This window comes from Nuphar pumila, chromosome 5, assembly GCF_984573655.1.
Source record: "Nuphar pumila chromosome 5, dmNupPumi1.hap1.1, whole genome shotgun sequence".
Lineage (NCBI taxonomy): Eukaryota > Viridiplantae > Streptophyta > Magnoliopsida > Nymphaeales > Nymphaeaceae > Nuphar > Nuphar pumila.
In genome coordinates this window covers 128,662,765-128,678,051 of record NC_143253.1, presented here as the reverse complement: position 1 = coordinate 128,678,051, position 15,287 = coordinate 128,662,765, and the positions used below count along the sequence as shown (strand labels likewise).

Below are 15,287 nucleotides of genomic sequence, written 5' to 3'. Positions count from 1 at the left end.
TCGCGCTAATGGTCATTTCCTTTGCCCCATCTCAGTAAACCTACATAATATTCGCCACCCCTATCAGACTTTACTATTTTAACAACTTTATCGGTTTATTTCTCTACTTCTTTCTTAAATTTCTTAAACATATGAAAAACATCAAATTTTTCGAAAATCAAGTAGAGATACATATACCGTGAAGAATATTTTTCGCCTATATAACAGGGGTAAACGGTCCACATACATCCGTATGAACTACCTCTAATATCCCATTGTTGTGTTTGGCACCCTCTTTATATGTGTTTGTATGCTTAGCCTTTATGTAATCAACACATGGGTCATTGTCAGTAAAATCTAGAGATTTCAAGATCCCTTCATTTATGAGTCTCTTTATTCTCTTTTTAGAGATATGACCCAACCTTCGATGCCAAAGCATGTAAGATTTATCATTTATCAAGTCATGTTTATTTTCAACCAATGCGCATTCAGAAGTCAGGGACTCCTGGGTTTGGATCTTCACATTCAATCTATATAAACCATCATAAACTGATGCAGAACCAATTTCAATTGAATTTCTATAAATGAACAATTTGGAATTTTTAAACTTAAAACAATATCCAAATTTATCCAATTTCAAAATTGAAATTAAGTTTCTGTTATATGATGGAATATAAAAGACATCATGAAGGTCTCAAATTATGCATGTATCTAAAGTAATCCTGCATATTCCAACACCCTTCACATGTGAACGCATCTTGTTTCTTAAATAGATGTTTTTCTCATGCATTGTTGGTTCTCTTCTGCTCAGAAACAACTGTAGATAGTTAGAAATATGAACAGTAGCACTAGAATCAATGTACCAGTTATTTTCAAGAATTTATAATAAATTACATTCATGAGAAACAAATGATAAATTACATATCTTTTCTAACCACTTTTTATACTGTATACAATATATCTTTCTGTGTTTCTTCTTCTTGCAAAAGAAACACTTTATGGGATCAGAGTCAGATTGCTTGCCTTGGGATGACTTATCCCTTATTGGCTTCTTCCTAGCATTTCTCTTAAATGCATTCTTTCTTGGTCTTACCTTGGATGCATGAGAAGTCATATGTGCACTCTGCACCTTCTCACATTCCAATCTTTCTTCTTCTTTATCACACTTGGACATAAGTTTATTGAATTTTCATTCATCATTATGTGTTGTAAGAGATTTTGAAAGGTTTGTATTCCAAGGGTAAGGACGCTAGAACTAAATGCACTAGGAAAGAATTAAAGATAGTGAGCTTCATGTCATTTAGCTGAGACGTTATGTTTCTCATCTCCAAAATGTGTTAGCAAATGTTTTCTCCTCCAGTATATTTCATAGATATGAGTTTAGACATCAGGGTCTTTTTTGAACTCACAAATTGTGCTTCAATAGCACTTAAAAACTCTTTAACTGTCCTGCATTGTGGTATGGCATTACAAATATTTTTAGCCACCTTAGATTGCAAAAGCAAAAAGCTAAGTTTATTCGAGTGCTCTCACTTCATTAGTAGTAACTATTAAATATTTAAGTGGCTTGCACTTGTGACCGGGCATCCAATTACTCTTACAATTAAAGCATAATCATTTTCTTCTTAGATCTTTCATCTCTTCTCTAGGGATGTGTTCAACCTTAAGGTTATAGGAACCCTTGAATTGAAAGAGCTCAAAAGTGCTCCTTCATTTCATTCTTCACATAAGGAGCATAAATCTTCAAATTGTGCTTGGTATTCTTACACGGTCTCCATTTGGCGAAGTTGTTTCAACTCAACCCCATGGTTGGTGTAAGGTGTAGGACCGAACCTCTTGATGATTTCTTCCCCAAGAATATCCCAAGTTGGATATTCATTTCTTTGAACAAACCATTGAAACCATCTAAGAGCTTCTCCCTCAAAACTCATAATTGCATATCTCACTTTGTGTTCATACCTCACATTATGGCTTACGAAAATTTGTTGTGCTTTGTAAAGCCAATCTTTAGGATTCTTTCTCGAAAATGTTGGAAAATATACCTTCATCGACTGAGGAAAGGAAACCTTATTTTGTTTTTCAAAATTTGTACAGTTTCTCCCATAGTTCGTATACCCCGCCATGTTTTCAAATTCATCTAAATCATCATTGTGTGTATACTCAACTTCGAACCATGCGTCATTTGGATAGGACCTGCGGACAGACCAACAACAGTCGGTCTGCCTTCTAGTTCTATAGTGTCTGGTGCTTTTTCATCTCGTTCCCTTTGGTTTTTCAACTCAGCAAGTATCTCATATACGTTCGCTTCGCTTGCAAGGAGACGATCTGTGTCTCTAAGCCACCTAGCCGATTGTCAGACTATTGAAGCTTCTCCTCTATGGCAGCTATATGAGACAAACTTTCTTCTAGGTGATCTTCAAGCTTCTGTTGCAGCTGATCAAATACAATTTCCTTCAACGGCATTGACTTCGACGGCATGGCTTTGATACCAGTTGATAAGGCTTTCACTTCGAATCTTCACCACCTTGTAATCTAGCTGTACTCGTAGGTACAAAAACAAGTTCCTGTTGCGCACACTCGCAACTGTGAATGAGTTAACGCACACAGGCATTCTAAACTGGCACAAGTAGGTGCTGTCGCCTTACACTTCCAGGCGCACAGATGCACACTGTTCAGACAAATATCACTGGCACAAGTTGGATCATGAAATTTGTCCAGAAAATTGAATTGATATTTTTGAGCCATGTGATTGGCAATAACTTTACACTCTTGCATTTGAGCACGTTCTAAAAGATCCCCTGCATACTTTTCTTGGCACAAGAACATGCCTTGAGAATTGTAATCAACTTCAGTATCCAAGAAATAATGTAAACAACCCATATCTTTGACAAGAAACTCTTGCCCAGTTTTATAAATGAATTTTATTATGAGTTTTATTATCGCTCTGTGTCAATATCATATCATTAACATATATAAGTAAAATCAGCGTTCCATGAACATTATATTTAGCAAATATCAACAAATCAAACATTGTTGCAGACATATTTTGGGTTATTAGGATTCTCATACGTTGAAGGTTGTTTCAAGAGAACCTCATCTTTTAGAATCCCGTGAAGAAAAGCATTTTTAATATCGAGTTGCAGAATGTCCTATCCTTTGACTGTGGCAATAGTGAGAATAGTTCTAATATTGCTTGGCCTTATAATAGGAGAAATAGTCTCATAGAAATCAATGCCCTTGACTTGAGTGCAACCTCGGGCAACAAGATGGGCTTTAAGGCATTCCAGAGCTCTATCAGGCCTAAGTTTGACTTTGTAAACCCACTTCGACTACACCATATTATCATTGGGTCTTTTGGGGATAAGATCTCAGGTGCTATTGGAAAGAAGAGCCTCTATTTCTTTATCCATGGATAACTTCCGACCAGGATGGGAGAGTGCAACTTTAATATTATTCGGTTCTTTGAGAATATTCATGAGTTCATGTGGACCAAGTTATTTGGGGGCTCAGTTTGAATATTTCATGCACCGATCAAGTGACGACACAATTTTCACATGAGACTGATTTCCTCATGATGAACCAAATTCTCAATATTTGCATGGTCATTTCCTGTTTGAACAGAATGAACCACATCATTACCATCCTGATTTTGAACAACATCAACAACCAGCTATTGTTGCAGTGAATGACTTGTGTTGGTTTTAGCAGCATTTTGGCCAACATCAATTTCAACACAAGATTGATTTTTACAACCTCCAATGAAAGAACAATTGTTGACTCCTTTAGAAAAAACATTGTTGTTATTAATCACAGCCAACAATACTTTGGTTAGCGTCATTTTGGCAGTGCCTATGATCAATGTCATGTCCAGATTGAGATCGGTTTTCACCATCTCTAGGGTGTGAAGCACTTTTATTAATAGGATCAAGACTGAATTCTTTGTCAGCTTTATATTCATTAACGTCCCAAGAGGGATAGTTACCGAGCTCCCCCTCAACACTAGCACTTTGATAAAAAGAAGGCTCGCTTTTTATATGGTCGACTACTCTCATAAAAAACAATGTTTCGGGCGATATATATCCTTCAACTTCAACTTGGAGGATATAAGCACTTGTACCCTTTGTAATTAACATTGTATCCCAAGAACACACATGGTAAGGTCTTTAGGAAATTTGGCTTTGCACAAGTATGGAAGACATCTACTTTCGAAAACATGTAAGCAAGAATATTCAGGATGAGTACCAAAGGGGAATGATTTTGCAATGGAGTCATGGGTAACCAATTTACCAAAAAAATAGCAGTGGAAAAAGCATCAACCCAAAATCTTTTAGGTAAAATTGGCATGAAAAAACATAATAAGACCCAATTTAGTGACACTCATATGCTTTGATTTCGTTCAGAGACATTGTTTTGTTCAAGGGTCTTGGGACATGAAATTTGCCTATTTATAACAAAAACTATAAGATGATAAAAATCACCGCTAGTATACTCGCCACCTCCGTCGGATTGAAAAACCTTTATTCTTTTATCAAAACTATGGTTCAACAAATTTATGAAAAATATTGAAAATAACTAAAAAATTAAAATTTCTTTTTCATGGGATAGAACCAAACAAAAATCATACAGTAACAATAATTTTCTCTGAATAAGACGGGTACGGGTCCCCACAAATCAGAATGGACTTTGGCAAAGCTTTGCAGATTTATCAAAGGGTAACTTAGATAACTTTCCACGCCCCAAGTTCAGCAATAATATCCACCCTTTTCGGGTGATCCGAGCATGTGGCCATGTTCATTATGTGTCAAATTGATGAGCGACGTGTCCCAAAATGAGTGGTCAATAAATACAATGATGACAGAAGCCTTTTCGGGTGATCTGAAATGTGTGCTCTTTTTTGTTTTTTACAAATCAGTTCCTACTTTATTTGTTTTATTCAAGATGGACCTCAACGAGGGCAGAAGTCTTTTTACCCACTTTTGCAAATTAGTTCCTGTTTTATTTGAATTTTGTAAAGTAGTCCTCCTGTGCGCATGGTAGAACTATCTGCCCTTAAACCGCTGTTGACCTCACCTCAACAACTAATATGCAAGGGTTAAAAAAAAAGGCGGGATCCAATTTGCAAAATCTCATAAGAATGGAGCGTTTTGTAAATTACTAATAAGATTGTTGATGACATCATGGTAATGTTATGCTGGGGCCTCATTAATACTTGTGAGGGGCCGTGTAAACTTGAGTTACCTTCTAGATTTGTCTTTGTAGTTGGTGTGATTGGGTCCACTAATTTCTGGTCTTCAGTCTGGAATGTGTTCCAACGGATCTTTCCATGCTTCTACCTGTCTTATTGGGGGCAATTTGGATATATATATAGAATCACTAGAATATAAGAACTGAAAATATGAGAATTAATGTGTGAACCATTATTTTCATAGATTTTTTGTTCTTTTAACGGTATGGATGTAATCTACATGCTTGGATTTATAAAAACCCGCTCTTGAATCATCCAATTTTGATGCATAAAAATGATTCGTTTAATATTTTAAAATCAATGGCTCACAATCTTTATGAATATTGAAGCATTCAAAAATCATATTTTTTATCCAAAATACATGATCCAGTGGTTGATTCTTAGCCAATACAGCATGCTACATGGTTAGATTTGCAAAACAAGTGTTGAAAATGCTCACATTTCTAGTTATCATATGCTAGTTTTCATATTTTAGTTTATATATATATAGCGGTTATTCCCATGCTTATACCAGTCTTATTGGAGGCAATGTGAAAAGAGATAGTAGTTGAAGTCATCAAATACTATATATATATAGTCTTTAATGACTTCATATAAATATATATATATATACATATATATATATAGAGAGAGAGAGAGAGTGAGTGAAAGAGAAACTGGAATATGTAAAACTAAAAAAATATCTAAGCTAGTATGAACAAATATTTTCATTGGGTTTTTTGTGAATCTAACCCTTATATAACCCATTGACATGAAAAAGCACTTCATTGAGGTTTATTATTGTTATCTCAATTCAATTTCTATGTGGATTCACATGTGATCTTGTATCAAAAGAATGAATTATACAAGTTATGAAGATAAACATCTCTGTCATATTTTCATGTACTATAGTATTATTCATTTTAAGTGTTTAGCATGTTAAGAATATCTTCATGAACAAGTTAGTCTCTAACTCATTCTTTCAGTCCTTTTAATATTGTTATTATGTTATTCTCTCTTTACAAATGAGAGAGTTTTTACACGTAATCAACAATGCATAAAATCATAGATAATCAATTTAGTTTCATAAATGTGATCATATATAACCATAATGTATTGTCATAGCGCATGATCTTTTTTGCAGTCTTTCAGTATACAATGTCTGGATTGGACTGATATCTACCAAGCATCTCAACAGAAAAAGTGATGTCTAGTCCTGTGCAAGTTTGCGCATATTACAAACTCTCAACTGGAGAAGCATACGAAACACTGTCATCTGAGCCTTTTTATTATCATTCTAAAAACAGTTCTTTATGCTCAATTTATCGCTTTTTATGATGGGTGTCCAACCAGAAGAGTAATTTTTTATCCCATATCTTTTAAGAACTTTAAGGATATAGGATTTCAGTGAGCGATCGAGTACACCCTTAGTTCTATCATGATAGATTTCAATTCTAAGGATATAAGTAACCTCACCCATGTCCTTCATATCAAAATAAGAGAAAAGAAATTCTTTTGTTTCATGTAGCATATCCAAATCATTAGTTGTAAGAAGAATATCATAAATATATAAAACCAAAATTATGAACTTACTTTCACTAGCCTTAAGGTATATACAGTAATCAACAATGATTTAGTGAATCCAAAATTCAAAATCACTTGATTGAACTTTTTATACCATTGGCGGGTGACGTGTTGAAGTCCATAGATTGATTTCTTTATTTTGTAAACTAAATTGTTTAAGTCATATACACTGAAACTAGGAGGTTATTGCATATATACCTCAACATCTATATCCTCATTCAGGAAAGTCATTTTCACATTAATTTGATGTAGTTCTAAATCAAAATAAGCTATGAAGGCCATGATTATTCTCAATGATTTTTTATTTGAGATTAGAGAAAATGTTTTATTATAATTAATATTTTTTTATCTGAGTTGATCTCTTTGCAACGATCCTAGCCTTGTACCTCTTCACTCTCCCTTTAGAGTCCATTTTGGTCTTAAAAACTTATTTACAACCAACAGGTCTGACTCTATCTAGTCGAGGTACTAAATCTCACACATGGTTCTTTATCATAGAGTCAAGCTCGTCTTTCATGACATTAATCAAATGTGATGATTTATCACTATCAATGACTTATGCAAAACTTAAAGGATCATAATCAATATCTATGAAATCGTTGACCTTTTATAAATACACCACATAATCAAGGTAGATAGCAAATTTCTTAGTCCTCATGAACCTCCATACAGGTGCTACAGGTGGTTCAAATTGAACATCTGCATCATGTTGTTATTAAATATCCTTATCAACTTGTTCTACTTGGGATTAATATTTATTGATCGGATTTTCTCTAACATCATCTAAATAAACAATGATGAAAAAACTAAATCTTTTTATTTTGCACGTATGAAAATTGAATCATATAATTCCTCAAATACAAGACTTTGAGATGCATCTATCCCAATAGAACTATTTTTAAGAAATCTTGTTTTATTTGTTTCAACTATCTGTGGTGTATGAGATGGACAATAAAACATAATGTCATTTTATCTTCCTAGATAACTAATAAAAATCAACTAGTCGTCCTAAGATTAAAGACTTTTATATGTGAATTATAAAATTTAGCTTCAGTTGGACATCTTTATATGCACATATATGACAAGAAAGGTTTCCTACCATTCCATAACTTATGAAGAGTTTTTTGGACAACCTTCGTAGGAACATTATTTAATATATGCACTATTGTCCTAAGAGCCGCACCCCACAAGGTCAAGAGAAGGTTTGAGTTATTTAACATCGCTCAAACCATTTTCTTAACCATACGGTTTATCCTTTTAGATACACTATTTTGGTTGACACTATCAAGCATGATGTATTCAGGCACAATGCCTTCCTCCTTTAGAAATTGCATTAATGATCTTTTTTTTTTGTTCTATCTTAGTGAAATGACCATAATATTGATCACATTTATCCGACCTAACTACTTTTATAACATCACTGATTTGTTTCTCTACTTCTTTCTTGAAGTTCTTAAAAACTCGAAAGACTTCAGATTTCTCAAATAATAAGTAGAGATACATATACCGTGAGTAATCGTCTATAAAGGTGATGAAATATTTTTCACTCATGTAACACGAGAAAAATGGTCTGCAAACATATGTTTGCACAATCTCTATTTTTTTATTACTGCATTTGGCATCTTTCTTATATATGTTGGACTCCTTAGCCTTTATACAGTCAACACATGATTTTGTATCTATGAAGTCAAAGAATCCAAGAATCCCTTCTTTCACAAGTCTTTGAACTCTTTCTTTTGATATATGTACTAACCTTCGATGTCAAAGCAAATAGGATTCATCAACCTTCATACAATGTTTATTATCAATCATCAAATTATCAATAGAGTAAGATTCCTGAATACGAAGTTTGGTTCTCAAATGATGAAAATCATCACATACATATGTAGAACCAACATGAATGATTTTTTAATAATAATATGCTTGGGGTTTTCAAAATTAAATGCAAAACCAAACTTATCAAGTTTTAAAATAAAAATCAGGTTATAACTATAGGATAGAAAATAAAATGTATCAACCAAATCTAAAATGAATTCAAATTTCAAAACAACTATGTATGTCCCAATGTTTTTAACATGCTAACACATCTTATTTCCTAAGAAGATGCTTCTTTCATACTATATTGGTTTTCTTTTGTTCAAAAATACCTGTAAAGAGTTGAAAATATGCATCATGACACCAGAATCAATCCACCAACTATGCAATAAAATATGGATTAAATTGCACTCATGAGAAATGAATGACTTGTTACTTTTCTTCTCGAAGCATTTCTTATGCTTCTGACAATCTACCTTATTATGTCTCTTCTTCTTACAGAAGAAACATTTTATAGAAAAATCTTTTTCTTGAGATTTGGCATTCGCCTTAGAGTTAGAACCCTCCTCAGAGGTTTTCTTCTTGAAGGAACCCTTCTTTGATCGAGGCCTACATTTTTCCTAATGATAAGTTATATGTGCAATTTTGCACCTTCTCACCCTTTAATCTTTTTTCCTCATAACACACTTGATCAAGAAGTCATTAAAAGATCACTCATCATTATGTGTATTGTAGGAGACTTTGAAGGGTCCGTATTCAATAGGCAACAAAGTCAAAATAAGATGGACTAAAAAAATGAAGAGCTTCAAGTCATTCCGTTGAGATACAATGTTTCTCTATTTCCAAAATATATCATCGGATGTTGCTATCTACAAAATATTTCATATATACTAATTTGGATATGAGAGTATAGGTTCTAACCTTATTAGAAGTGAGGAATTAAATCTCAATGGCTTTCAAAAACTTCTTCACTATCTTGCAATGAAAGATGGCACCTCAAATATTCTTAGCCACTCGAGATTGTAAAAGCAATAGGCTAAGCCTATTCAAGCACTCTCACTTCTCAAAGGCAGCCTTTTGATCGGTTGTACTTTGTTCTATAAGAGCAAGACAATAGTCAATTCTTAAAGCTAAATCTAGGTTCATGTATTCCAACGTAAATAACATTATTTCTTTCTAATCCAAAAAATTAGATCCATCCAAAATAGGGATGTTACTAGAACCGTCAATGATCAAGAAACCTGGGATTGCAAGAATGAAAGACATTACTAAATAATTGCTCATACAAGATTTATATTGAAAAGGTAAATACAAGACCTTTTATTATTCACCTTTTCTAAGACAATCACACTTGAGTCATTATTATTCCACTTTGGTGAAAACAGTATCATTCAGAATTGCTTTGCCTCCTTAATTATCAAAGAATTAACTTTAATTGGTGAAAGTAGTAGATCATGTAACTAGAGGTAATTTGACACTATACATTTGGGTACAATCATGCTTCATGGGCTGGTGTACATACTTAGTATTACACTCTGTATGAATTTGTAACATAATAACATGCCTTTGGGTAAAATCATTGTTTCATAAAATTACACACAATCGTAATACTGAATCTCGCTTTCAACACGGTCAAAAGAACCCTCAATCAACACCACTCAAGTCACTTTGGTGATATCAAGAGTGAGTTTATCAAAATCTTTTACCGTAAGCATATGTAAAGCATGTCACAACACAAAAATAGTGCATGCATTCATAATCTCATGCATAAATAATCATCATGAATAACTCAAAACAACATGAAACATACCAAATATCATGCTAAACCTACCAAAAAGCTTGAGATTAATGATAAATACATGCATTTACTAGTCATATCTTGAGGTCTTAAAATGGCCTAAAGGGGTCCTTGAAGACCCTAAACAAGTCACTAAAGGCTCTGAACTGGTCAGAAAAACCATAAACTGGTCCAAGAAACCACTGAACCGGTTATTAAAACCCTTAAACCAGTTCAAAAAATCATTGAACCGGTCTTAAAATGCCCTAAACCAGTTTTAAACCCTCAGAACTGGTCTCAAGATGCATAAATCAGTCCCTAAACATAACCAGTCTCAGAATGCATAAAATGGTCTTAAAAACCACTGAACCAGTTTTTAGGATATTGTATCTGTTCTAGAAAAATTGAATCGGTTCCATAAACCCCAAAATCGATTTTCAGAACCCTTAAATCAGTCACTGAAGAACCGAATCAGTTCTAGAATCAATTTTGTCCGAAATGGCTCTAGTTTTGGACTTACTCTGACCTGTGGTTGTTGACCTGAACCACCCTGAAACAATAATGGGTCCTGAACTGGGTCCCAATGGGTCCACTCAGAACCCCCCAATGAGTCAGTGTCTTATACCAGGTCTGTAGATGGAGCAAAGAATAATGTTGACAAAAAATTTGGTGAGCGTTGCATGAACGCCGGTGCACTCCCACCGAGAATGCCTACAGCAGAAGCGTGGTGTGGGCACATAACTCAATGTTGACTAAAACAGATCTTAGAAGAGCCACTTACCAAATGCGGCCATAGATGATCTGGCACTTCGGTAGAAATAGATGATTGGCGTTCTTCTTAACCAATTGACATCCTTAATGAGCCCAGGCCAAAATATCAAGAGGTGAGCAGGACCCTTGAACCTTAGAAATGGTGAGAGAGTCTTCCCCATGTATGTCCTTTGATGTGTCCATATCAATATGGGACACAAGAATAAGATCCAATCCAAAATCCAACAAGGAATACTCTCGAGGCTCAAATATTGCTTTTGGTACTACTTGTTAGTAATTTTATTTCTTTATAAATGAAGGATAAGGAAACCAGCCTCGGATCAGAAACCTAGTTCATGCATTTTGTAACATACATATGACTGAAATTTGTAACTTCGGACTTTTTATTAGGAAAAGGTTTTATCAGGTCGGCGCATGAATTTATTTTTCTTTAAGTAAAACCTGTAGGTGGCGTTTTGGAACACTTCTCAGGAAAATAAGATAAACTGAAATTACCATGGTTTCGCGCAACGCAATTTTCTCAGTATTTCTACTTTCAATTACTTTGTTGGGTTCTGTGGATTAGTTACTAGAGTAAGAAGTGGGAGCAACAAGCGACACGTGAAGCATGAAGCAAGAAAGACAATGCCTGCCTATCTAGAACAAAAAACACCTGCAATAATGCCCAACACGCGAAGCATGAAGAAAGAAAGACAATGCCTGCCTATAAAGAACAAAAAAATACTTGCAAAAATGCCCGACACGCGACCTCAAAGGCAAAGGCAGGTTGATGGTCATCCGAAATATATACACATCACATGTATAAGAGAATGAAGCAACGACTACCACCAGCTCCATGTATATCACCATGGACATCTTCCAACTCGCAGGAGGTGTAGCTGCTCTCCTTGCTTTTCTCTTCCTCTACCAAAGAATATGGCAGATCAAGAAGACACAAAAAGAGATTCCCAAGCCACCAGAACCTGATGGTGCTTGGCCCATAGTCGGCCACATGGGTGTGCTGTTGGGAACCACACCTCTCCATCAAACCCTCGCTGCGCTCTCAGACAGATACGGCCCTATCTTCGCCCTTCGGCTTGGCCAAAGGCGCGCTCTAGTAGTGAGCAGCATGGAGCTAGCCAAAGAGTGCTTAACCACCAATGATCGAGCCCTCGCCAGCAGGCCCGCGCTGCTCAGCGCCAAGCTCCTCGGCTACGACCGCGCTAATTTCGCCTTCTCCCCTTACGGCCCATACTGGCGGGAGGCCCGCAAGATCTCTACCATTGAGCTGCTATCGAACAGACGGATCGAGCTGCTCAAGCACATTCGGCTCGAGGAAGTGGACTCCCTCGCGAGAGGCTTGTATAGATGCTGCGGGGACGTCGAGCCGGTAGAGATGAAGTCGCGGTTGAGCCGCCTGACCAGTAATGTTCTTCTGAGGATGGTTGCTGGAAAACGGTATTCCGATGGAGAAAAGGCCGGAAAAGATGAGCTAGCGAGGGAGTTCGGCGAGTTGATTGAGGAGTTCTTCTATCTGCTCGGCGTGTTCACGGTCGCGGATGCGCTCCCTTGGCTGAAGGGGCTGGATGTGGATGGCCACCAGAAGGCCATGAGGAGGGTCGAGCAGAAGATGGATGAGTTTGCCACCACTTGGGTGGCGGAGCACCGGCAAAGAAAGGATTCCGGCATCGTAGGTGAGGGTGGTGACTTCATCGATGTGCTTATCGGTCAACTGGACGATGGTCATTTGTCTCACGAGCGTCCTAACGGGCTACTAATCAAGGCTACCATTTGGGTGAGTTAATTTTTTTTTTTTTAAGTCAAGCTGGGATTTGAACGTGCCTCGAACCACGCGGAGCCACCATTTGTTGGGAATTATTCTCACGTTTTCCGAAAAGAAATCAGGAAACCTTTTACTCAAATTGTCGAACAGAGGCCTCAGGTGCGGCTGGGAAACGACGTGAGCAGCTCGCCGTTCAGCTCGGCTCACTAAATGAATCTTTTCCATGAATTTATGAAAAATATGTGGTGTAACCTTTAACCTAATTATAAAGATCCACCTGAAAAATTATGAGTGAGCACCTGTCTTAAAAATAATTCTCCCCTTTAACTATGGTCAGATCCTAGTTAGCTCAAGCTAAAAGATAGATTTGCCACTTTTACCCTCTTACTACCGCAAACTTTTTTTTTTTCTTTGAATGCCGTCCACTCTTTTTTCCTAAGCTTGAACTTTAGAACTAATAGCTTAGGAAACAAAGGGTTTCAATTCGGGGTGTCAATGGGCTTGGTTTACCAGTACCCGACCCGAACCAAACCCTATAGGGTCTGGGTGTATGATATTTGAACTTCAATTATTGCAGACAATGATATCTGCTGGTACAGACACCGTATCGTATACTCTGGTGTGGGCACTCTCTCTTCTATTGAACAACCGCCACGTGTTGAAGAAGGCCCAAGATGAGTTGGACTTCCACGTAGGCAGGGAAAGAAAAGTGGACGAATCAGACATCAACAAACTCACATACTTGCAAGCCATACTCAAGGAGGCCATGCGCCTACACCCAGTGGGCCCGCTGCTGATCCCACATGAGTCGATTGAGCCGGTCAATGTAGGCGGATATGACATACCAGTGGGCACAATGGTGTTTGTTCATGTATGGAAGATACAGAGGGACCCAGCCTTATGGCCAAACCCGGAAGAGTTCAAGCCAGAAAGGTTCTTGACAAGCAACAACGACACCAATTCTGGTGGTCAGAGCTTCGAATTCTTTCCATTTGGTTCGGGTCGGCGATCGTGCCCCGGTTCATCGCTAGCAACCAAAGTTACTCACTTGACATTGGCATGTTTGCTTCATAGTTTTGAGTGGTCTACACCCCAGGATGGGCCTGTCGACATGACTGAGGGGTTCGGCCTAACAATGCCCAAGGTAACTCCTCTTCAAGTCCTGCTGCGCCCTCGTCTCCCACCCCATCTTTATCAGTGAGACTCTATGGTGCTACATATTGTCTTTGTGAATGGCTCTGCATGAGCTCACACAGTTGTGACCAATTCACTCTACTGCATATTATGGATGAATAAAATATGATGTGGGAAACTTATTGGGAACAATAAAAGCGTAAGATTTTCATAGAGTGAGATAAGCCACCGGAATTGGAAATTTCTCAATAAAATGCAAATAAAAAGCATATTTACTATGTCAAATTGTGATCTTCGTATGGTATTTGGGCTCTCCGTCGTGCAAACGGTTTAGTAATCTAATGGCAATTGATGTTCTCACTGAAAATATAGTGGCACTCATCAAACGACACATTTGCTGTTGAGAGGACAATAGAGATTTAGTGGCATTCGGAAAATGCTGCTAGAAGTAATTATGATTGATTTCTTTACTGCATCGAATGTATTTTCATGCACGCTATTTGCTCTTTGTATCTGGACTTTGGCGACTTCTCGTCAGCTGTCCTACTTACCTTACTTATAGTACACTTAATACATTACACTCTCTAAAAGAAATAATAGGAAAAGTTTAGAGTTTTGAAGGGTAAGTGTTCAGCATGAAGAGTTAATTTAGAGTGAAACAACCTGAGTTTAGTTGGGAAAAGTTTCAAAATATTCTTTATTTTAATAATAGAAAAAAGTTCACATTCTTTATAAAAGTTTTCGTTTCTTGATTGGTTTGGCCGTTTGAAAGTATTTAAAAAGAATTTATATCATGTTTATGGGGTGTTGTGACTTTTGAACGATTTTGGAGGTCCTTGACCATTAGTCAATGGTGGGTGACAGTTAAGGATAATTTTCGTCTAATTTTAAAATTGTTGAATTTATGGCCTTTAATATCATTTATCACAAAAAAATAAATGTGTTGGCCTTCCTAAAGTCTATAAATCTTTTCATTTCTGTATTTTGGTTCATCAAATTTTTTGATTCTCAAGATTTTTTCTTTTATTCTTTTGATCTTGTTTAAATTACAAAGTTCAACCTGTGGGAGAGGTCACCTGATCTTGCGAAGCAGTCACACTCTTGAGGTCCAAGCCTAGTTGTATCTTGAAAACTCAGTTGCGTACAAAGCTTGTTTGCATCTTCAGAAATTCTGAAATTGGGTGATTGAAGTTATAAAGATAGTGATCATAAAAACGTGTCTCTAAGTTTAAGATCTCAAT

The 15,287-nt window shown here is 36.5% G+C and overlaps 1 protein-coding gene across 1 annotated transcript; it reads left to right on the top strand.

The window, feature by feature from the left end:
- The first annotated feature begins 12,095 nt into the window (after positions 1-12,095).
- LOC149838663 (xanthotoxin 5-hydroxylase CYP82C4-like) lies at positions 12,096-14,263 on the top strand. The gene is made up of 2 exons (XM_090007761.1): positions 12,096-12,924; positions 13,490-14,263. Exons 1-2 carry the CDS (start codon positions 12,142-12,144, stop codon positions 14,111-14,113), a joined length of 1,407 nt encoding a protein of 468 aa, XP_089863887.1. The 5' UTR covers positions 12,096-12,141; the 3' UTR covers positions 14,114-14,263.
- The last annotated feature ends 1,024 nt before the right edge of the window (positions 14,264-15,287 follow it).